This window comes from Sprattus sprattus (assembly GCF_963457725.1).
Source record: "Sprattus sprattus genome assembly, chromosome: 2".
Taxonomy (NCBI): domain Eukaryota; kingdom Metazoa; phylum Chordata; class Actinopteri; order Clupeiformes; family Clupeidae; genus Sprattus; species Sprattus sprattus.
Window position 1 is genome coordinate 57,829,755 of NC_137921.1, and position 22,472 is coordinate 57,852,226.

The 22,472-nt window shown below is 44.4% G+C and overlaps 1 protein-coding gene across 1 annotated transcript in view; it reads left to right on the top strand.

Moving 5' to 3' along the window:
- The window catches only part of obscna (obscurin, cytoskeletal calmodulin and titin-interacting RhoGEF a), a gene marked incomplete at its 5' end in the record, with an annotated part of 54,223 nt that overhangs the window by 23,120 nt on the left and 8,631 nt on the right, over window positions 1-22,472 (top strand). Inside the window, 33 exons of the mRNA XM_080860308.1 lie at window positions 718-984; window positions 1,293-1,535; window positions 1,813-4,488; window positions 4,624-4,705; window positions 4,807-4,919; window positions 5,123-5,232; window positions 5,402-5,602; window positions 5,853-5,929; window positions 6,743-6,916; window positions 7,591-7,750; window positions 7,965-8,072; window positions 8,374-8,538; window positions 9,052-9,210; window positions 9,672-9,849; window positions 10,057-10,170; window positions 10,407-10,574; window positions 10,781-10,883; window positions 11,139-11,268; window positions 14,367-14,551; window positions 14,732-14,853; window positions 14,958-15,070; window positions 16,319-16,490; window positions 17,850-17,940; window positions 18,112-18,312; window positions 18,426-18,486; window positions 18,594-18,671; window positions 18,847-19,019; window positions 19,127-19,153; window positions 19,379-19,531; window positions 19,730-19,775; window positions 19,886-19,963; window positions 20,337-22,086; window positions 22,278-22,427. Coding sequence (XP_080716434.1) covers window positions 718-984; window positions 1,293-1,535; window positions 1,813-4,488; window positions 4,624-4,705; window positions 4,807-4,919; window positions 5,123-5,232; window positions 5,402-5,602; window positions 5,853-5,929; window positions 6,743-6,916; window positions 7,591-7,750; window positions 7,965-8,072; window positions 8,374-8,538; window positions 9,052-9,210; window positions 9,672-9,849; window positions 10,057-10,170; window positions 10,407-10,574; window positions 10,781-10,883; window positions 11,139-11,268; window positions 14,367-14,551; window positions 14,732-14,853; window positions 14,958-15,070; window positions 16,319-16,490; window positions 17,850-17,940; window positions 18,112-18,312; window positions 18,426-18,486; window positions 18,594-18,671; window positions 18,847-19,019; window positions 19,127-19,153; window positions 19,379-19,531; window positions 19,730-19,775; window positions 19,886-19,963; window positions 20,337-22,086; window positions 22,278-22,427 — 8,628 coding nt within the window. The remainder of the gene's footprint in view (window positions 1-717; window positions 985-1,292; window positions 1,536-1,812; window positions 4,489-4,623; window positions 4,706-4,806; window positions 4,920-5,122; window positions 5,233-5,401; window positions 5,603-5,852; window positions 5,930-6,742; window positions 6,917-7,590; window positions 7,751-7,964; window positions 8,073-8,373; window positions 8,539-9,051; window positions 9,211-9,671; window positions 9,850-10,056; window positions 10,171-10,406; window positions 10,575-10,780; window positions 10,884-11,138; window positions 11,269-14,366; window positions 14,552-14,731; window positions 14,854-14,957; window positions 15,071-16,318; window positions 16,491-17,849; window positions 17,941-18,111; window positions 18,313-18,425; window positions 18,487-18,593; window positions 18,672-18,846; window positions 19,020-19,126; window positions 19,154-19,378; window positions 19,532-19,729; window positions 19,776-19,885; window positions 19,964-20,336; window positions 22,087-22,277; window positions 22,428-22,472) is intronic.

Here is a 22,472-nt window from a genome sequence, read left to right on the forward strand (position 1 = left end):
TTATGCTGAAGTTCTTCCTGTCAGAGTGAAAGGTAACTGGGATTTCAATAACCATGGGAGGCAGTTCATGTGATCCCAGTGTGCGCGTACAGTACCTGTATGATTTGTCTCTGATGTCTTACTCTGAGTACTCGTGATGAGATTAAAAGACTTCTGTCATAATCATGTCTCTAATGCATTAGTGTTATCTTCTTTTCTTGTTGGTATTAATAACATGTGTCTGGCTGCCTTGTGCTTATATTTCAGATACAATATTTTCTTCCTAAGACATTTTCCCTCTCCCCCTCTATTTTGCCTCATGCCAAATCCCAGAACTATTTTATTTTCTGTCATTTCGACCATAACCGTGGCAATCAGGGAGGAGGACATAAACTCGCACACTCCTTCTCCATTGCATATTAATATAGCTGATATATTAACCGCCTGCAGAGTCTCCCAACCCAAAAACGTGAGGAATCATACTAATTTGCTTAGAATTGTTAGACTCCAGTCCACACACTTTGGAGGAGAGATTAGCCAATTGTCCCTCTCTAAGCATCTGAAGTCCGAGGTCTGGCTTGATTAATGCTGGAATGTATTGTTCTGTTAAATGAGACGTAAACACTGTATGGGTGTGGTCAAAATCCTTCCCCTTCGATGTGGTTGCCATGTTTTTATGGTGTGGATACTTTTTGCGAAAATATTGAATGATTGAATGATCTGATTTGATTTCCCCAGAGCACCCCCTGTTCTTCCAGGAAGAGCTGCAGAGCCAGGAAGTAGATGCGGGGGAGACAGTCCTCCTGTGCTGTGAGCTCTCTAAACCTGGAGTGGCGGTGGAATGGAGGAAGGGTCGGGTGTTGCTGAGGCCTGGTGGGAAGTACGAGATGAAGCAGGATGGCTGTGAGCTGCAGCTGCGTATCCATGACGTCAGCCCTCAGGATAAGGGAGACTACATATGCTCCGCTGGAGATCAGCAGACCAAAGCCTCATTAACAGTTAAAGGTAAGTGTTTTTCATGAGTGAACTTTCTGTTATCACCTAAGGACTGGGACAGGGGGAACATGCGTGTGAATTTGAAGAGGAACTTCAACAGTAACTGGTATAGTTTCTGGCTTGGATAATTCAGGAACTTTGTAGTTCACCAAAAATCTCCTGATTCTCAGGAAAACAGGCTTTGCGGTCATCTGCGAGTTATACCATAATAGTTCAATTGCATGTGTCTGTTTTTTTCTTATTGAAATACCTCATGCAGTTGCTTCAATCTTCCAATTTTTTGATTTTCTTAGAATACCCCCTCTTCTTCCAAAAAGAACTGGAAAGCCAAGAGGTAAAGGAGGGTGAAACGCTCTTCTTGAACTGTGAGCTCTCTAAACCCGGAGTGGCGGTGCAGTGGAGGAAGGGTCGAGTTCTACTGAGGCCCGGTGGGAAGTATGAGATGAAGCACATTGGCTGTGAGGTGCAGCTGCGTATCCATGACGTCAGCCCTCAGGATAAGGGAGACTACACATGCTCTACTGGTGATCAGCAGACCACAGCCTTTGTCCAAGTAAAAGGTACATTCGTCTAAAGTGTCACACACTGTCATAAACAGTGGGGCAGAGTTGCAACGCAATTTGCTAGCACTCTGGTTTAGTGTTTGTTTTTTCTTTTCACGTTTGTTTTTTCAACCCCTCACAGATTGTTATATTTACTGTTATATTTACAATAATCCATTAATATCTACACATATAAATAGAGTACATTCAGAGAGCAGATTACAAGCTTTGTTATGGAATGTACTCCATGTTGACACAATGCTCCATGTTGACACAATGTTCTCTGTTTTTGAAGAGGTGCCCCTGGTCTTCCAGAAAGAGTTAGAAAGCCAAGAGACAGAGGAGGGTGACACTGTTATTTTCTGCTGTGAACTCTCTAAACCTGGAGTTGCAGTGCAGTGGAAGAAGGGAAACATCTCTCTGAAGTCTGGTTTGAAGTATAAAATCAAGCAAGATGGCTATCAGCAGGAGCTGCAAATCTTAAATATCAACCCCCAGGACAAAGGAGATTATTCATGCTCTTCCGGAACTGTTCAAACCACAGCCTCTGTGCGAGTGAAAGAAGTCAGGCCTGTTCCTAAAGAGGAACCGATACATAAACCAGACGCTGTCAAGCCTGCTGTTCCAACTCCTAGGCATGTTGCTAAGGCAGAGCAGAGAGCAGAACTGGATGATGAGACCGTGATAAAGCAGTCTGAAAAGGATTTCAGTGATAATAAAACTGTGGATAAAGATCTCAGGAAGAAAACATTAATGAGGCAAAAAGTTGAGGATGACAGCGTGTCAAAGATCGAAAAGAAAAGCTTTTCCTCAGAGGAAGTGTCAGAAGCAGGCCCTCTGGGTGTCTCAGAGACTGTCAGAGAGGAGAGCCAAGGTGCTGTCAGCACTCGAGATGAAGGCTCACGGGAAGAGGTTGTACGACAGAAAGAGTCAGTCAAAGGCCCAGAAAACCTGCCTGTTCCTCCAAAAAGGAGAAGAAGTCTCAGACCCCCGGCCGATCTTAAACATGAAGAGACGGTCATCTCTTCCAAAAGCAAGGAAACCATTAAGAGTTCTGTGCAAGCGCCTGAGGACACTGCTGCCATTCAGAAAAGCAAAGGAGTGGTAAGCTCATCCACAGACAACAAAGATGAAGCAACTGTCTCTAGTCAGGACAACAAGGGACACATCAAGAGTCCCACTGAAGTGACCAAACAGGTCAGTACCATTAAGAAAAGCAAGGAACCTACCAAAGACACTGCAGTCACTAAAGAAAGCGCTGTTCCCATTGAAACCCATGAAAAGTCGGGTAGAAAGGGGATGGAGGAGGTCACTGCCCCACTTCAGAGGAACAAGGTGGCTGGACAGGTCTCACAAGAAGGCACAGGAGAAGCTCCTGCTCTCATCCAGAAAAATGGGGAGTCTATCAAGACTGCACCAAAACCTCCAGAGGAATACAATACTGCGATACAAAAGAAAGACGAATCTATTAAGACTTCAACTAAACCTTCAGAAGGACAGATACCTGCTGTTCAGAAGAGCAACGAACCAGTGAAAACTACAGCAGAATTGCCAGAAGCACCAATTGCTCCGGTTCGAAAGAACAGAGTATCGATTAAAACAGCAACAGCAACCCCCAAACAACCTACTGCACTTGTAGAGACAGACAAAGGCGCCATAACCGCCAAACTGCCTGTGGAAGAATCAACAGCTACTGCTCAGAAAAACAAGGAACCTGTCGAAACTACATCAAGAAGTACTGAGGAACCCACTGTTCCTGTTCAGAAGAATGCAGAGCCCACAAAACCTGCAACAACACCAAAGGACAAGTCCACCATACCCGTACAGAAAATTGAAGAACCCACCAAAACTGCAGTTAGACATCTGGAGGAATCCAATGTTTGTGTCCAGAAGAAGGTAGAACCCACCAAGCCTGAAACAACGCCTAAAGAGGAATCCATTAGTCCTGTACAGAAGAACGAAGAACCCACTAAAGCTGCCGTTAGACATCTAGAGGAATCTATTGCTTGTGTCCAGAAGAAGGGAGAGCCCACCAAGCCTGGAACAACACCAAAGGACAAGTCCACCATACCCGTACAGAAAAATGAAGAACCCACCAAAACTGCAGTTAGACATCTGGAGGAATCCAATGTTTGTGTCCAGAAGAAGGGAGAACCCACCAAGCCTGAAACAACGCCTAAAGAGGAATCCATCATTCCTGTACAGAAGAACGAAGAACAAATCAGAGCTGCAACATCACCTGTGGCGGAATCCATTACTCCTATTCATAAAAACAAAGAATCGATCAAAACAGTACAAAAAACTCCAGAAGAGTCTGTAACATCTGTTCAGATAAGCAAACAACCCATTATGATTTCACCAGGGCACAAAGAGGAAAGTATTACACCTCAGCAGCAATTGACTGAATCTGAAGAACAAAGTGTAGACATAAACCTAGAAGATGAACCAGAGATGCTGGAAGCAGCCATCAAGATCCAAGCAGCGTTCAAGGGCTACAAGATTCGCAAGGACATGCGGCCTGTCTTCAAAGAAGTGTTCAAGAACCAAAATGTGGAATTAAATGGCACCATTCATCTTCAGTGTATTATAGAGGGTAAACCCAATACCATGCGATGGTTGAAAGATGGCCAGGAGATAAGACCCAGCCTACGCTCTCATATCAAGAAGCAAGATGGTTCCTGCACACTGATAATTGACAATGTCACTCAGAAGGACACAGGAGTATATACATGTGAAGCAGTGAACAAATTTGGCACTGTCAGTTACAATGGAAACATAACAGTAGAAACCTGTCCGAAGGCTGTTCCACAACTTCCACTGAAACCAGCTACTGCCTTAGTTCCTGGAAAAGAGGTACCCGAACCTTTAAAACTGGAAGGAGAGTCCTGGAGGCAGGTGTATGATCTCCCAAAGGTTGATCAGCATGTTGCAACCAATGAGAAGCGGAGAAGTCTTGTCTCAGTAAGCTCTGGTGAGTTGATATCATGCAGCAATATCACTTTTCTATTTGTTACAACTTACTTTTCCCCAATAACTCACCTCAAACACTGCATGTATGTCCATGTAAGTTAGAATAAGTCATTTGCACTGTACTGTCTTTCCCTAGTTTCCTGTCCCTCTGATTACGACACAGCACCTGATGGAGTAGAATCCCTGTCGGACTTTGGCTCCAGAGACTACCCAACCAAGTGAGAAAGCAAAAAAAAATGACTTTATGCCTTTTATGCCTGACTTTAATGTGATCTACTTAACTTTGATGTAATATTAAAAACGACACTCATATTAACAGAGCAAAAGAGTTGAAAAAGGCACCACCAGACAGTGAGCAGCCACCAACCATTGAGGAACTTAAGAGCCTCAATCTTCAACCCCTAAAGCCTTCCTCACAGCTGCAAGTCAAAGGTTAGTCAAAGGTCCACTCTTTTTGTATTATTGTTGTTGTATTGTTTTTAAATAAAGATTACACATCATAGATACATCTATGATACTAAATTCCTCTCATAGTCAGAAAATCATATTATATGGTCTTTATGCACCACACCAGAAGAATGACAATTCATTACACTTACCTCCATGTCTAATTCCATCATGATGGTGTGTCACAGCAGATGGTGTCTCTATGAGTAGGAGCCCCTCTCCAAAATACTCAACTTCCCATAAGCCATCTGCCAAGGAGTCCCTCTCAGAATCAGATGGAGATGAAGACCGAGGAGAGGTGCGTCATTTATCAGTATAAGGCATTTCAAGTGATAATACTAATTTCTATTTTTCACATTAAATGGCATCTCGTTTTCCACTCAGCTTGACTGTATTTCTGTAATATGTTTGCATTAGCTATTAGCATTTCATAAACTGCAGCACTGATTTCTGCTGCTTTCCTGCAGATATTCGATATCTATGTGGCCAAATGTGATTGCAACCCCACTGGAGGGAAACAGGAGACCTTTGTGCTGAAAGAGGGGCAGTATGTGGAGGTTCTGGACTCGGTGCATCCCATACGCTGGTTGGTGCGCACCAAACCAACCAAATACACTCCAGCTCGCCAAGGCTGGGTGTCACCAGCCTACCTGGAAAAGAAGGGCAGGGTATGATGAAAACATTCACTTTTTCTATATTTGTTTTATTATTTATATTTTCATTTTTGGTGATGAAATGAATATTCCTGTTGATGAAAGTTGATCAAACACCGCACAATATAACCATTGTAAGAATTGTCAAGCAAGTTAGACCTGAGTATTCATTGCTAAATCATTTGGGACATTTGGGTCTTGTCACAGTTGACAATCATGTTTGGTACAAAATGAAAATAACTTATACTGATGTTGCTTTCTTTAGGAGCAGTTTTCCCTGGTATTTGAACCTGAGAAAGTGGGAAAAGAGCCCACCCAGGATGAATTTAGGAATACTGTGAGGTGAGTGTGAAATTCATCTTTTATCAATATTTTTATTTTTATTTAATATATTTAGCCCAAAATGTGTATGCTTCTGTATTGATTTGTTGTGGGAACTCACTGTGGGTGAGGGAGTCTTTTTTCATTCCTAGCATTTTCCCAGGAGTTTCTTATCTGAACTATATAGCACCAGTCAATCATCTCTTACACCTACATTTACATCACATCAGAACATTCTTCTTGAACCATTAAATATTGAAGTTGCACCCAAAAGTAAAGCCTTTCTGGCCTTATCTTGATATGCATATTCAGTGCCAAGGATGGCGCTCTGTATCTGAGTTATAGCTTTGGGTGGACAACCCAAGAACATACTGTCATCACTGATCAATAGCGTCCTGGTGCCAGGAGAGTCAAAAGATTATGGTAACCTAAATTGCTTTGAATGGATCAGGGAGGCCTGGACCTGCATGTCACCTTGAAAACAAACACTAGCTTATTTCACAGAATGACAGAAAGTATGTTCTTGGTGTGCTATATAGAGCATTGTACCAGCCTGCTTCCTACAGACAAGAAAACAAATACTTTAAAACTCAAAGAAATTACTTAATGAAATGACCTAAAACAGCGATTACATTCGTGTGATGAAATACTATATTTATATGAAATGAACGTATTTTAACTCTTGGAAAGCTCATAAATAGAGGTCAACATGAACTGTGTAATGCAGCAAAACCATGTCTGACAGTCATCATCAGTAAAACCTCCAGACTAAGTCATTATCTCCAGTACGCCATTTAAAACCCTCTGATGAGCCCTGCTGATGCGCCCTTTCAGTGAGTTGATCCAGGGTCTGGTCAGCGGGGAGGAGGAGTTTGTGAGGGAGCTGAGCTTCTTGGTGTCCCACCATCTACGGTACCTGGAGAACAACCCCAAGGTGCCGCTCACCATATTCAGCCAGAAGGAGTACATGTTTCGCAATATCAAAGAGATTGCGGGCTTCCACGAAAGGTAACGGTTTTCATTTAGTGTTTTCAGTTTTCTTGTTTGATGTTGCTCTTGGAATGTCATGGAGAATCAAGGTTAGGAAGGAAAGAGCGTTCCAGAAAGTTCCCCAATGTTTCAGCCATGGCTGAAAAGTGCCAGTCTTAGCCATCCATGAAACTGACAATAAGATCAACCTCATCTATGACGTACAATCTAAAACCCGAGACCAATCACAGAATTACTCTGGTGCTAACTTTAAGGTCCCTGTAATGTTCACAGTCTATCCAGGGTGTGCCATGGTGTATTTTCTTTAGTTATTGTGAAACTTCAGCAAATCTTTTGCCACAGATTGATTTGTTAAATCCCCTCTCTGGCTTGCACCTCCCTACATTTTTGAGCGCAGGCCAAACATGCCTTAATCTTCATTTAAATTGTTCTTCCTCCCTCGAGTTTGGCCCTTGGATTGTGTGCACACACAATCAGCGCACAGTGCATATTAAGCCTACAGTCAACTAAGTTTGAGTAGTCCACCTTTATGTTTTAGACCAAACGTCACATGCATATACAACCACTTCAACATTTAACAGATAAAATACATACGTTTTCAATACTGATGCATGAGTTCCCGTCGTGATTATTACTGTGTGTGTTGTGTGTGCAAGTACTTGTCCCTCTCCCAAACAACCTTCTCCCCTCAGGTCTGTTCTGCCTAAGCTGATGGAATGCTCCACAGATGATGATGTGGCCATGTGCTTTGTGAGCCAAGCGTCCGACTTTGAGAAGTATCTCCAGTACATGGTGGGCCAGTCACAAGCTGAGGCATGCATCAGTGATAAGAACACTCAGCACTTCTTCCAGGTGACCGTGTATCATATTTACTGTACGTGTATTCATTTTGTGGATGCATTTTTCAAAAGCAAGTAATAAAAGAGGACAGTCATTAGTATGTGTGCTCTCTGGGTATCGAACCGATGATGTGTTAGCTGAGCTCTGGAAGCACATTATCAATTGAGGGTGTTCAAGCATTCCTTTTGTGTAACTGTGGCCTATCTTTTTTTTTGTGAAACACCAGAAATACCAAGAGACTGAGTTGGCTCGCCAGCATGCCGAAGTGCTTAGTGTCAGCACTTATTTACAGAGGCCATTGGAGAGGATCGAGACTTACAGGTCCCTGCTGAAGGTATGCTTTCATGAGGGAGAGCCCTCAGCATTGTGAGGATCATCAAAGCCTAGATTCTTAGATGATATCTCACGATCTCATTCACCTCATGTTTGAACTGGCTCTTGGTTTGGCTGCACTGTAATTATCTGACGTCAGATTATATTGTTGAATCATAAGTGCATATTTGTACTCCTCCGACTCTGACGTCAATTATTCCTTAATCCTCAAGACAGTAGAAAGACAGTGAGAAAGAGAGAGAGAGAGAGAGAGAGAGAGAGAGAGAGAGAGATCTACATGGACTTTATATATTTATTCACAGGAGCTCATAAGGAACAAGGCCAAGTTTGGGCGAAACTGCAGTCTGCTCGAGGATGCCTTCTCTATGGTGTCCAGTCTGCCATGGCGTGCAGAGAATATGGAGCAGGTAGCCATGATAGAGAACTACCCCGCCCCACTCAGTGGACTTGGAGAACCCATCCGTCAGGTATGGATGTGTGGATGGATATATAACCACCCAAGGCTGGAATGTGTAGTAAGGACTTTTTGTTAATGAAAAAAAAAATGCTTTGGGACTTGTAATGATGCCGTAACTATGAAGGCATTCTGAATAAGTAATGTTCTGTAATATTTAAGCACTTGACATACTACTCTCTAAATGCACAAAAAAACACCTCAAACTAAATATCAACATGCACAGACATCACAGGAACAATTGCCACCTATCATCCTTCAGATACATGCCATTATAGTAGCCTTAGAAGTATTTGATATGTCACAACATACTGTAACTGCGGGTGGCACCTTCAAATAACAGCTTGAGTATTGGCATTTCACACAAACCCACAAACTGTGACTGCAATGTAATCCAGTTTTGCTTTATTGTTACTGTGTCAATGTGCTTTTCACAGCTAAGATAATGACATAATCACAGTCAATGCTCATTTTAAAATTTGATTCAGGGTGTTGTTTTATTCTGTGATCTCTTTTATCATGACAGGGCTCATTCACCGTGTGGGAGGAGTCACCTGCAACCAAACTGTCCTTCCGCGGTCAGCACCGTGACGTCTTCCTCTTCAAAGACTGCGTCCTCTTTTGCAAGCTCAAGAAAGACCCTGACACACACAGCGACACCTACATATTCAAAAACAAGATGAAGGTATGATAACATAAGGAGATTTGGGGCCACTAAGTGTACAATGCTGTACAGAGTGTCAATGTGAAATGCATAGCCTACAAAGCCATCTAAATGCATATGAATGTTATGGCCTATAGTCTACAGTGACATTCAGGGTCCATATTCTCAAACACTACTCGGACTAAAAGAAGCTCCTAACAGAGCCATATCCCTGTCAGGACCAACTCTTAAACAAAATGGGCGTTTATTTACTCTAAAAAATGTTTCTATTTGTATTTCAGTATTCGAATTTGAATATGGCTGTAAGTGTTTTTTTATTGGTTTGCGTGTGTGTGTGTGTGTGTGTGTGTGTGTGTGTGCGTGCGTGCGTGCGTGCGTGCGTGCGTGGGTGTGTTTGTGTGTGCGTGCGTGCGTGCGTGCGTGCGTGCGTGCGTGCGTGTGGGTGTGTTTGTGCGTGCGTGCGTGCGTGTGTGGCTACTCAGCTGGGTGACATCGAGGTGAAGGAGGCTGTGGAGCGAGACGAGCGTGCCTGGGGGCTGTGGCACGAGCACCGCGGCACCGTGCGCAAGATCACCCTGCAGGCGCGCTCCGTCCTCCACAAACTCTCCTGGCTCAAGGACCTGAGAGACCTGCAGCAGCGCAGCAGCCTCTCCTCCCGCAGTGAGTCACCTCTCAGCTCTCAGTGCTCAGCTCTGGCTTTTGGTACCAAAATATGCCATGTCATGTTCAGTCTTCTAAATAATCCACATATTGTTTATCAGTTGGATCAGGACTATAAATCGGTTCCAGGGTACACGAGTCAACTTTATGTGGGCTGTTACAATCTGCCTGGCCAGTATAAACAGTTGTGTATGTATGTTTGATTAGGTGCACCTCGCTTTGACGTACTACTTGGTGACTGTACCACCAAATTCGGGCACACAGTCAAATTATCCTGCAAGGTTACAGGATCTCCCAGACCAGTGATCAACTGGTACAAAGGTAATTGAACCACCATCTTTGCTTATCATTGCTCTTTTGGCAGTTGAAGCCTATTTGCTGTATCCTTGGCATTTAAAGTGTTTTGGAAAGAGCAATTTAGTATGGCCTTTCAATTTGAATCCAATTGATATGGTATTTTTTATACAAAGTTAGTGCTCATTGACCTCTGGTTTGATCAGTATTGCGTTTTGTGAAGGACTGCGTTACAAATAAAATGCATTATTATTATTATTTAGATGGCCAGGCTGTGGAGGAGGACGAGCAGCACATCGTCTCGGAGAGCAACACTGGCTCCTGCTGTCTGGTGCTGACTGGGCTCACCATGCAGGACTCGGGCCAGTACATGTGCTACGCCACTAACTGCATGGGAAACGCCAGCACCCTGGCAAAGATCGTTGTGGACGGTGAGCTTGAACACAAAACATGATCTCTCGTATGGGAAAGTTACACTTGTGTTCATTGCCAACACTAAAGTACACCAATGTTTAATATCTGTGAAGAAATCTGTTGAGAAGTCTTCTGCAGATACTGTCCTTGTACAGTCCTTGCATGCACATGATACAGTAACATTTTCAAATGAAATTCAGCAGTCCTCTGTTTTGTATTGCAGTGCCTCCCAGCTTCAAGATTAAACTTCAGAATGTTCAGCTGGACATTGGGAAAGATGCCCAGTTCCAGTGTTCTACACTATGCACTCCGTTACCAAGAATCCGGTACTATACTGCACTGCACTGCACTGCACTGCACAGAGACACATGAAGTGAATGCTCCTGGGGTCTTTAGCTCAAGGAACTGTATAAACCACAATTTTCCTGCGTCACAAATCCATTTTCCAGACATTTTCCTTCTGACATTTCTTTTTGTTCATGTACTTTTTTTAAGCAGAAAGATAATAGTCCCTGCTCTATGCTTTGTTGAAAATTTTCCACTGATGATTTTTGAATTTTTGAGGTATCTTTTTTCATTAGGTGGTTCAAAAACAGTAAGCTCTTGGAGAACCAGAAGAAGTTCCAGATTGACTGTGACCCCCAGACTGGGATGCTCACGCTCACCATAAAGAGGGCTGGGAAGGTAGACCTGGGCCATTATGAGTGTGAGGTACGGCCACATCTGCTTCCAATGTTATCTACTGCATTATTGAATCCTTCTTACAGGAAGATCTGTTAAGGTGCTTATAAGCAAGTATCTGTTAGTAGCAACTAAACATATAAACAAACCCTCAATGTATGACCCAACATGAACCCATGAACAAAATTAACAAATACTTCAGCGGAATTCGCCACAAAGATAATTTTCTTTTATTACCTTGCCTATACTCTGTACTTCCCTTGCCTGCCAAAGCTGTGGACGAAGGTGGGAAGTTCCAAGTGCAAAGCTGAACTTTGTCGTGCACCCCCCACCCATGTGGAAACTCCAGCAGAGAAGGCCCCACCAGTCTCTGCCAAAGGTAGGAGAGGAGCGGAGAGTCAAGGTAAACACTCACAGGCAGGTTCCAGGGGGCCCTGCGGCTCAACTGCTAGAGCAAGGTGCAAACATTACCATAATGTTGGCTTTGGTTCCCAGGGAGCACACATAGGCGTCTGGTGAAAATGAGTATTTATGTTGTTTTGAATAGTAGAGTATGTTAAGTGTAAGCAGAAGCAGAAGACATTAAGCCTGTTAATGCGTGAGTGTGCATGACCTTGAGATAGGTCAGAGATTGAAGTAAGTTCACAGTCATTGCAACACCAGAAAGAGTTGAACAGTCTGCACTGAAACCAACATGGAGGGAGGAGCCTTCCGAAGGTTTCCAAGCTCACCAAGAGGACTCGACTGAGCACATGCCACGTCACCCTTCAACTCCATTTTTATCCCATGTTTTTTTCCACCCTTTCCTCTATCACTCGGATCTTAAGATATTCTGGCAGTTCTCCGCCATGTCTCAATTTCCCTCCCATTCTATCATTCCGTCTAACCTCTGTTTGTTACCCGTGACAACGATAAACAACCAAAACAAGCTCCCTTCCAGTCACTGAAAGCATTTATTTCATTACATATTAATGAAAGAAACCTTCATTTATTTTGTGCAGTTTTTGCCTTGCTATGTTACTCTTCCTTTTGTTTCCATCTCCACTCTATCGAGTCATTCCCCCTCGAAGTGCCTGATCATGGTTTGATTTCCAAAAGCTTTTTACATTTTCCACCAACCGTCCATTACTCATTTACCGGAAGATTTTCATTGAATCTTTATCACCTTCACTGTTTCTCTCTGAGTCACTCACTGAGACTCACTGAGTCTCATTTAGTTTCATCTCATTCTAGCATTTCACTACGACCTGAACTCCATTCAGTTCAAACAGTCAAGTCACTTCTCTGTAGTTCAGAATGTGTGTAGTAGTATTCATTGTACTGTGTTCATGTTTATGCATGTCAACAGATTGTGCCCATGTTGTAGATTATGTTCCAGATAAGAGTTGACTGATTCAGGCCAGGAATCAGCTTCTATCTGGCTAACCATGTGTGTTAGAGAATCATATACTCCATTGAATCAGCTTCTATCTGGATAGCCATGTGTGTAAGAGAATCATACACTCCATTGAATCAGCTTCTTATGGATAACAATGGGCCTCATTCTCGAACGCAGTTGAGAAGAATTTAAGAAGGAATTTCTTCTGAACTTCCGGTGGATTTTGGAAAACATTTGGCATTGATGAAAGTTTTTCTCATCTGGGATTTGTTCTGAACTTCAGAACACTTTCAGAACGCGAAATAGCAGTCGTAAATCGGCCAGAGTTTTCTCAAATGCGATTACTCAAAAAACCACAAGTTGCCCCACTTGGCCGCTCCGTGTTAGTAGTGTTAAGGGCTGAATTTGTGAGAATTCGTTGGTGATTGCGTTCACATCAACTCTACAGACATCTGTGGATTAAAATACTTATAATAATATAATAAATACGATAATATTTGTATCATTAACAATTACATTTCACATTAAACGTCATGTTTCTACGATGCATTGTGATGTCCTAAAATAAATAAAAGGACTACACGAACGTAAGTGAATAAATAAGCACTTAACTTAATCGCGTTTATATAGCCATTGCGGAATACAATGGACACATCTACATCCTGCAACAGTACCTCCACCTCTGCACCGGTGAAGTTAGATCTGCGTTTACCTGACCGGTGCTCGCTTTCTGCTTTGACATGAATCGCTTCCGAGTTGCTTTCGTGTAGATTCGGTTGATTCAGACTATGTTTTTCTTACGTTGGTTTTCTGAAAGAAACTTCAGAAAATGTTCAAGAATGAGGCCCATTGTCTGTTAGATAATCATATACTCCATTGAATCAGCTTCTGGATAACAATGTGTGTTAGACAATCATACACCCCATTGCATCAGAGTATGCCATGACAATATCATCATTCATCAACTCCTCTGAGGAGGCGATACACTTATGCCTGATAAGTGGTCCATCAGTAGCTTTTGGACACCTGTCAATCATGTGAACCCCCGTTCATCCTCTCTAATGCCATGCCTCTCCATCCCACTTCCTTTTTAGTCCCAGAACAGGAGACTAAAGTGCCAAACAGAGCCATCGTCATGTAAGTGTGTCACCCTGTGAAGCTGTAGGCCTCACACAATCACACACCTGGTGCATGCTGTATGTGTCTCTCCTGTCTGTCTCTCCTGTCCCAAGCTGTTGCATGCCTACATGTCCATATAGCCACATGCCTTGTCTGTCTCACCCAAACGAGCTGGCCATGTGCTTGGACCCGAGCTGTTGTCCCACTGGCCCTCCCAAAGGAGGTCTTGTGCCTGGCATCTCTCACCACGATTAAAGCAAAGGCAGTTAATGTGTGTGACTTCTTGAGTGTCCGCTGCTGTTACTTGTGCCTTGTGCCTTCGTGACCCATGCACTACGCTGAACCTGCATCGCCTGAGGTAAGTGTTGTCTTTCCTGTTGTGAGGATCATCAAGTATCAGCTGTTTTTAGTGCTGATGTCAGGTAAATGTCTGTCTGTCTGTCTGTCTGTCTGTCAAGCTGAAATATCTTCGTTTAAAGTCTGTTTAGGGGATTGGGGAAGGCAGTGAATTTTTCATTTCTTGAACGGCAGGGAGATTGTCTTAATCAACTGATCATTGAGGACATTTGTAAAATCACTAGAAGACAGACTGTTCCACAGCGGACATACTGTGCCATACTGGTCACCTTAGAAGCATGAAGTGGCCCTTCCTTCTGCTGTCACCACTATGAGGTGGTCAGTTGTCATGTCTGATCCCGCAGAACCAGAGCCTGTGTCCGACGCCTGGTCCACCTCCCTGGTGAAGAACTGGCTCCAGATGGACTTCAGCCCCACCGGTATCTGCAAAATGCTCTTCCAGCCCGGCTACCCTGACCCGTAAGTGTGTGGACGGAGATGAGATTTCTCTTACACAAGTTGGCGAACTCTTCACTGTAGCGAACCTTTAGAAAGCATCAGTGTTTATTCCATCATGAAACTGCAACCTTTTTTCTGGGTGTCTACATTTCATGAAGAGTTATGAAACAGCATCTGTTTGCTTGTCTGTTGTCTTTGTAGAGCTACTGCGAACACAGAAGGAGCTGGACCCAAGCAGAAAAAGGACATTGCACAGAAAAGGGGTGACACAGCGTCTAAACAGGAAGAGACCTTCCCTGACGAGCCGGAGGAAATAGAGACAGGTGTGTGTTCAACGCTTTTCTCAATCTGAACAGATTCATGTTTCATGACCTCGTAAACCCAACCCAAACCCTAGGTTAACGGAGAGTGGCTGATGTTTCCTTAGATCCACCGTCCATCCAAGTGCCCATAGAGGATCAGTGTGTCAAACTCGGACAGCCCACTACCTTCACTACCATCATTACAGGGCAACCTACACCAGACGTGTACTGGTTAAAGGTGCATTACTTTTACAGCATGGCCATTCTTTGAGTTCACACCTATTATCGCTGCACAAATTGGCAAAACTATGGAACAGGAAAATTAATGTAACTCCAACAATAGGGTAATGCAGTGGCGTAGCGGGGGTTTTGGCCGCCCTGTGCGGTAGCTAAATTCGCCGCCCCCCTTCAAGGAGGATTTCCTACTGGTCCGAAGTTTTGTTATTGTTGTCAATATGCCTTTGAAGCTCCGCGATTTTTGTCCTAACGTCATAAAAACTACATCCCCATAAACCTCCAATCTTCTTTACAGATATATAGAGTTTGAAACAGAATAAAAATGAGCACTTTGGGCCATTCATATGTTAAATGCATGATAAAGAAGGCGGTGAGGACAAACGTATTCACTTTGAGCTAGTTGCTGTGTTCACCTAGTTATGCTAGCTAAGGATCTAACATTAAACGATTTAAATGGAAGAGTAGGCTACCATTTACATAAAATGATAGCTAGTTATCTAGCTGATGTTATAGTCTCCTCGATTTAACTGATTAAATTATAATGGGAAAGGTACAACCCTCAGGGTGCCTGTGCAACTTTGTAATGAGTTCATTTTCATGACACACATATTTACACGAAGAGTTCAGCGTATAACCTTACCTATTTGTGCGTAAAGAATGCTGATATGAAATACGAAAACAACCAGAAGAAACATCTATGTAGCCTATATAATGTTCTTCATAAGCGTAGGATACCCTGCGTGACAATGTTGCAGAATGCAGTCCTGAAGTAAAGTTTGGCACTAAACACAAAGACGTTCCACCACACGCGCAGGTCGCGGGAGATTTTTTTTTAAACTATCGACGAACTAATACATTGCAAAGTGGACGCTAGGGAGACCGCGCCACTACAAAACAAACAACACTATATTCTAAATTCGGCCATTTGGGAAAACAACAATTATCAAAAAAAATTACAAACTAAAAACTCTAAAGAAAGTCATCAAATTATAGTTTTGGCCGCCCCCATCCAACTGGCCGCCCTGTGCGGTCCGCACACCCCGCACACCCCACGCTACGCCACTGGGGTAATGGAAGAGAGGACCAGGAAAATCTAATAAATAATAATGACCCGACTTGGCTCAACATAAAATCTTAAATTCTCTCCATTCATTTGTATGCTTTTCACGTCAGGGTCTGACTCTTAGCTAACATGCCAGACAGCAGTCCTATCCTATGTGTATACTGATCATGCCGTGTGTTTCTGCAGGATGGAGTGGAGATCCCGGCCAGTGCCAATGTAGAGGTGGAGTACTTTGGGGCGCGGTGGTCTATGACCCTGCTGTGTGTGGGGCCAGAAGACTGTGGCACCTACACCTGTGAAGCGGAGAACAGCACCGGCCTGGTGTCCTGCCACGCCCAGCTCACCGTGGAGTCTCAGGGTATGGCTCTGGGGTTATCTATTTAGACAGGACTGAAGATTATGTCAAATACTAATTTAGTAACAAAAACAAAAAATGTATTTGTTTTGCAATACATGAAAACTATTCAACCGTTTTCTAAATGATTCAATGCAGCACTCACTATTGTGCCCCATAGTCCTAGACTCAAGGACCAAGGGTAGCACTGAGGAAGGAGATGTTTTTCTAAGGTTACTGCAGCAAACTATGTAGACGCTTCGATTTCTCGAATCATCCTTAACATTTTGAACACAGAAAGTGCACTTCTCAAAACTATTTGTGCAAACAGCACAACAAGCACAACACGTGGAGAGACAATGTGACAATCTTGCATTCCACATAAATTCTTTGACAACCAGTAATCCAATCCAATCATGATGGTCATAGACATTTCACCTTCATTCAGAAAAGAACTTGGCCATTGGTTAAATTACTGAGTAAAAGAGGAACTGTAACCAGCATTAATTAAGTTAACCAAACCGTTCCCCGATGCAGTTTTTGCAGAGAAAGTTCACATTGAACCAAATTACCACATACTGTACACATTTTAGCGTGCTGCATGTTACGAAATCCCTCCATTTAAAAAAAAAAATGAGATCCCTGTGGATGATTTTACGTAAGGAAGGTAAGATGTGTTCTGTAAAGCCCAATGGTACACTGCAAAAATGCTTTTCTAACCTAGTGTTATTACTCTTATATTGAGATGAAAAAATCTAGTTGGTCTTGTTTCTAGCTAAATTGTACTTACCTAGTGCTTTCTTGGTAAGGTTATTTTTGCCTATTTCAAGCAAATATTACTTATTTTAAGAAATCTTAAGCAGATTTTGCTTAAAACAAGCAAATTTGGCTGCCAGTGCGTTAAGCAAATTTGGCTTGTTAAGATTTCTTAAAATAAGTAATATTTGCTTGAAATAGGCAAAAATAACCTTACCAAGAAAGCACTAGGTAAGTACAATTTAGCTAGAAACAAGACCAACTAGATTTTTTCATCTCAATATAAGAGTAATAACACTAGGTTAGAAAAGCATTTTTGCAGTGTATAAATATGAACCCACAGTTGTCTGATATACTGTCACACTTTTACTGGAGTTCCCCTCATCCTGGCCTGGCACTCCCACTGTGGATTGGTGGCCTATAAATCTCTACACCCAATTGTTTGCCATTGAATTTAATCAACCCTCTTTAGTCACATGTCAATAATCTAGGTTAGAATGACAAGTAATTTAGCAAATGTTCCAAACATTTCTGAAACTGATGAAGCATATGGTTGACACGTAATTACTAGTTTAAGCTTTTTACATGTCATGACCTACACAATGAAAAGATACCTACTCTCTTTAGTCCCAGAGGTTGTTCCCATGAAGGAGATGGAGGTGGAACTGGGCAGAAGAAAGCTGCTCTCTGTCTATGAGGTCCATGAGGAGATAGGAAGGTAAGTGCATTAACATCAAGCCTATGTAATGTCTAAAAACATATTATCACTTCCTTAAAAACTCTTTAATGCTGACAGATAAAAGGGGGTAACGATAGTTGACGACGTCTCTGGCTGTCTTCAGTGGCCAACACTCAGTTTATTGAGGGTAATATTCTGTCTTTGGTTCAGGGGTACCTTTGGGGTGGTGAAGAGAGTGTCTCACAGGGCGACCGGAGAGACTTTCGCTGCCAAGTTCCTCCCTCTGAAGAGCAGCACGAGGACCAGGGCCTTCCAGGAGAGGGACCTGCTCTCCCGCCTCGCCCATTCCAGAGTGGCCTGCCTGCTGGACTTCTTCTGCACCCGACGCACTCTGGTTCTGGTTACAGAAATGTACATAAAAATACACTCTGGGGTCTTTTGAAATGTGCAGCCTATGAACACGTCAGGCCAGCTAAGGGGTGAATTTGACTGGAGTGTTTCATGTCATGTGTTGTTGCTTGTAGGTGTTCTTCTCAAGGACTTCTAGACCATCTGTTAATGAAAGGCTCTGTAAAGGAAACAGAGGTAATTTTGTTTTGATGTTTGTTTTTCATTTTTTTAATTTATTTTAATTGTGTTTATTTTTGCCCTGTCATCACATACTCATATTTACCTTATTTATTGTATAATAGGTACAGATGTTCATTCAGCAAGTTCTGGAGGGCATTGCTCATATCCACAGCCTGAACATCCTTCATCTGGATATCAAAGTGAGTTTTTGTCTATACTAGCACCTTAATAAGCTGTTCCAAAGAAATGTCCAAATAGGTAAAAAAAAGTACAAACTTGAAAAGTTAATCAAATCAGCACATGACAAATACTGTGCTTTCTGTATTTTCCCTGGTTTTCATTCTTCTGTCCTTCTTCTCCTACTTGTTCCTCCAGGATGACAACATCCTGATGGTATCTCTAACCAGAGACGAGGTGAAGATCAGTGATTTTGGATTCTGCCAGGAGATAGACTCGTCCAGGCACCAGTACAGCAAGTTTGGGACTCCTGAGTTTGTGGCCCCAGAGATTGTCCACCAGGAACCTGTAACAACTGGAACTGACATCTGGTAAAATGATGTGTTTTACTGAGCAACTATTATTATTATTACACAAAGCACAACAAACCATTCTTTACGCCAAAAAGAACTACAGCGCTTGTGTTCCTTTCCCTCAGGTCACTGGGTGTTTTAGCCTATTTGTGGTAAGTACAACTCAGTGAACGCAAACAACTCACATTACAAGTGTGTAACTATTACAAGTGAATAATGTGAATATCCCTCATAATGCATAAGTGTGTGAAAACCCCTCCTGCTCTTTTCTAATGATTTGACACCAGAGGTGTTGAGCACTGTGCACTCATTAGATATTATTCAATGAGAGTCACTGGTAGCAGAGTGAACGGTCTCTTGTGATCTCTTCTCTGTAGTCTGACGTGTCACTGCCCGTTTTTTGGGGAGAACGATCGCGCTACCCTCATGAGGGTTGCCGAGGGAACACTGCTTTGGGACACCCCTGAGTTGACGTGTAGAAGCCAGCAGGCCCAGGATTTCCTTCACATGGTTCTTCAGTCACTTCCAGAGTAAGCCCAGGATTGTGTGTGTGTGTGTGTGTGTGTGTGTGTGTGTGTGTGTGTGTGTGTGTGTGTGTGTGTGTGTCTATGTTTAGCTATCAATGCACCATTATCTGCTTATTCAGAACACATTCTGAAAGATTTACTAGATGATAGATTTACTCATTTGATTTTCATAAGAGAAAAATAATATTTTTCCTTCCTCAGAATGCGGCCATCAGCCTTTCAATGCTTGGATCACAACTGGTTCCAGGCGAGTGCTTTCAGCTGCTTTGGTCTCTCTGCTCTTTTGAACATCATATCATATTCGTCATTTATTTTTTTATTTTATTTCATTTTATTCGCCATTCATTATTTTATCAGAGTCAGTATGCTGATGAGGAACCTGGGGACATAAACACAAGGAATCTGAGATCTTTCATCTCAAGGAGAAAGTGGCAGGTATGGCAAAACTCATAACCCTTCTGCGGTACTCCAACTTTATCTGTTTCCCTAATCAGTACCTTGATCTAACCACCAGATGCTACTATATTTACCTACACAGCGTCACCTCAAGAAGCTGTTCTTGGTCTGAACCACATACTGTTGTTTAGTTGGTTTGTGTAATTTTCCTTTTTTTAAAGATAAAACTAAAAACTAAAGCTTAAATTATAACCCTGGAAGAAGTTGAATGATCTTATAAAATAAAAATAAAAATGTAGTGTGCATTTGTCTTGACCATAAAGTATAGCAGTTGTGCCTCTTCAGACCCGGTCCCCTACTGCTGTTTGTGTAGTTTGTGATGCAGTCTGATGGTGTCCCTGTGTCGCTGCAGCGCTCTCTCACATGTCTGGGCTCTGTACTCACCCTGAGGCCCATTGCCGGCCTGCTGGACGCCCCCCCGGAGGAGGTGTCCGCCACAGCGCCACGCGATCCACACGAGCCCAGTAGCACCTCCCTCAGCAGCGCCTCCTCCTCCGAGTACGACGAGGCAGATGCCTGGGAGTGCTTCCAACACTTCAACCCCGAAGACGAGGACTGGGATGATGAGGAGGATGATGAGGAGGATGAGGAAGAGATAGAGGAGGAGGAAGGAGAGGACGACCCCCGAGGGCACCTCTCCGAGAAGGGCCGAACGCTGGAGGAGCTGGGTCGCTCCAGGCTCGACGAGGAGGACCTGATTTTGGAGAGGGGGGGCGCCCAGCGGGGGGCGCTGACGTTCCCCACCGGTAAAGCCGGGGAGCAGCCGCGGGGCAGGAGCAGCAGCCCGTCGCTGTACCTCTCGGAGGGGGACGAGAGCTCGGCCAGCGAGAGCCGCATCATCCCCCGCGGCCGGCTGATCCGCAGCACCTTCTACAGCAGCTCGCAGCAGCTCTCGCCCATGTCCGCCCGGCACATGCTGCTGCGCGACAAGATGCACGCACGCAAGCAGGAGCGCGGACGCAAACCGCTCCGCACCAGCCTGTCGGGCCGCCTCAACGAGCCGCTCATCGAGTACGTGGAGGACGCGCCCGAGGGGGGCGCAGAGGGCGCCCGCGGCCAGAGGAGGGGCTCCACGCACTCGGCCATGCTCAAGTCCTGCTCGTTCGACAGCGGCGTCAGCCTCTCCCACCCGCTCCCCGCCCAGCGGAGGAGCAGGTCCCTGGACGAGTCCACCAGGAGGTCCCCGGCCTCCTCCGAGCTCCGGGAGCCGGGTGAAGAGGAGGAGGAGGAGGAGGAGGAGGAGGAGGACACGTCGTTCAGTCATAAGGAGGAGTTCACCGACGAGGAGGAGAGAAAGACGGTGGTGGACACACAGCAGAGTACATCACCACAGCCTGCTGCTGCCAGCTTCAGGGGGAGGAGGCAGAGTGTGGTGGCCAAAGTGAAGCCCCGAACACAAGGGGTGGAAGAGGGGGAGCCAGCGGGGGATAGCGCCCCCGAGAGCCAGCCTCAGGCCCCTGAGAGGACTGATGAAGGGTCCAGGCCTCTTTCTGGGGGGGGTGACGTGGGCGGCTCCCAGGCTTCTCTTGCTGAGTCTTACATTCTAGAGCCGGACTCGGAAGCCTCCAGTAGAGCAGCCTCCTTAGGGGACATCTCCACCAGTCGTCTCGCCATGCCCAAGAATCAGCAGTCCTCCTCTGGAAGGGCCTTGCCTTCCTCTTTTCGACATGGCTCGGATGAGGATGAAGGAGCTCGCGGGCCCCCGACCCCCCCTAGCCAGAGATATGGATCAAGGCTCAGCCTCCAAGTAGAGAGGGGGGACCTCTCCCTGAAGCGCAGCCCCTCGCGTCTTTCGGATCAGGTCCCCGTGACCATCCCGGGGAACAGGGAGGTCCTCCAGAGACACGCCTCTGCCCCTGCCCTGGAGACCAAGCTGCCCAGCGGGAAGTCCCCCAAGATGGGCCTCATGAAGCTGTTCCGCCGGCAGTCCTTGCCAGGCCACTCACACTCCCAGCTGGAGGCCGGGGACAGGAAGCAGAGGGAAGGGGAGCGCTCCGCGCCCAAAAGCCCGATGCTCACCCTGAAGAAGAAGATGAGAGCCTCAGCTTCCAGTCTCACTAAGCTCTTCACCAGACAGTCGAGCAAAGAGGAAAAGAAAGGCGGTAAGCTATCAACTTCTTAATGTCAACGAAAAACAATAGCAATGACAATACCTCAAACAACAATAACGATATCTCCAGTATCTCTTAATACATAACTTATGGATAAATGGTCTTTGAGAGAGAAATGTCTTCATTAGAGTAAATGTCAATGTTTCCAGTAATCTTTCAGCTGTAATCTCTGTGGTCTTTAGGCCCCATTTATAAAGGTCCTTCCCCAGGGGCTCCAGAGAAGGGAGGCACTCCCACCGCCCCTGGGCACGCAGCCTCCGGCTCCAGCAGCCCTCAGAAGAAAGCCTCCAAGCTCTTCTCCCTTAAGGTTCCCACCTTCATGAAAAGCAAAGGTGATTTTATAAACATATATAGCCATTAGAACAAGTTGAACTCAT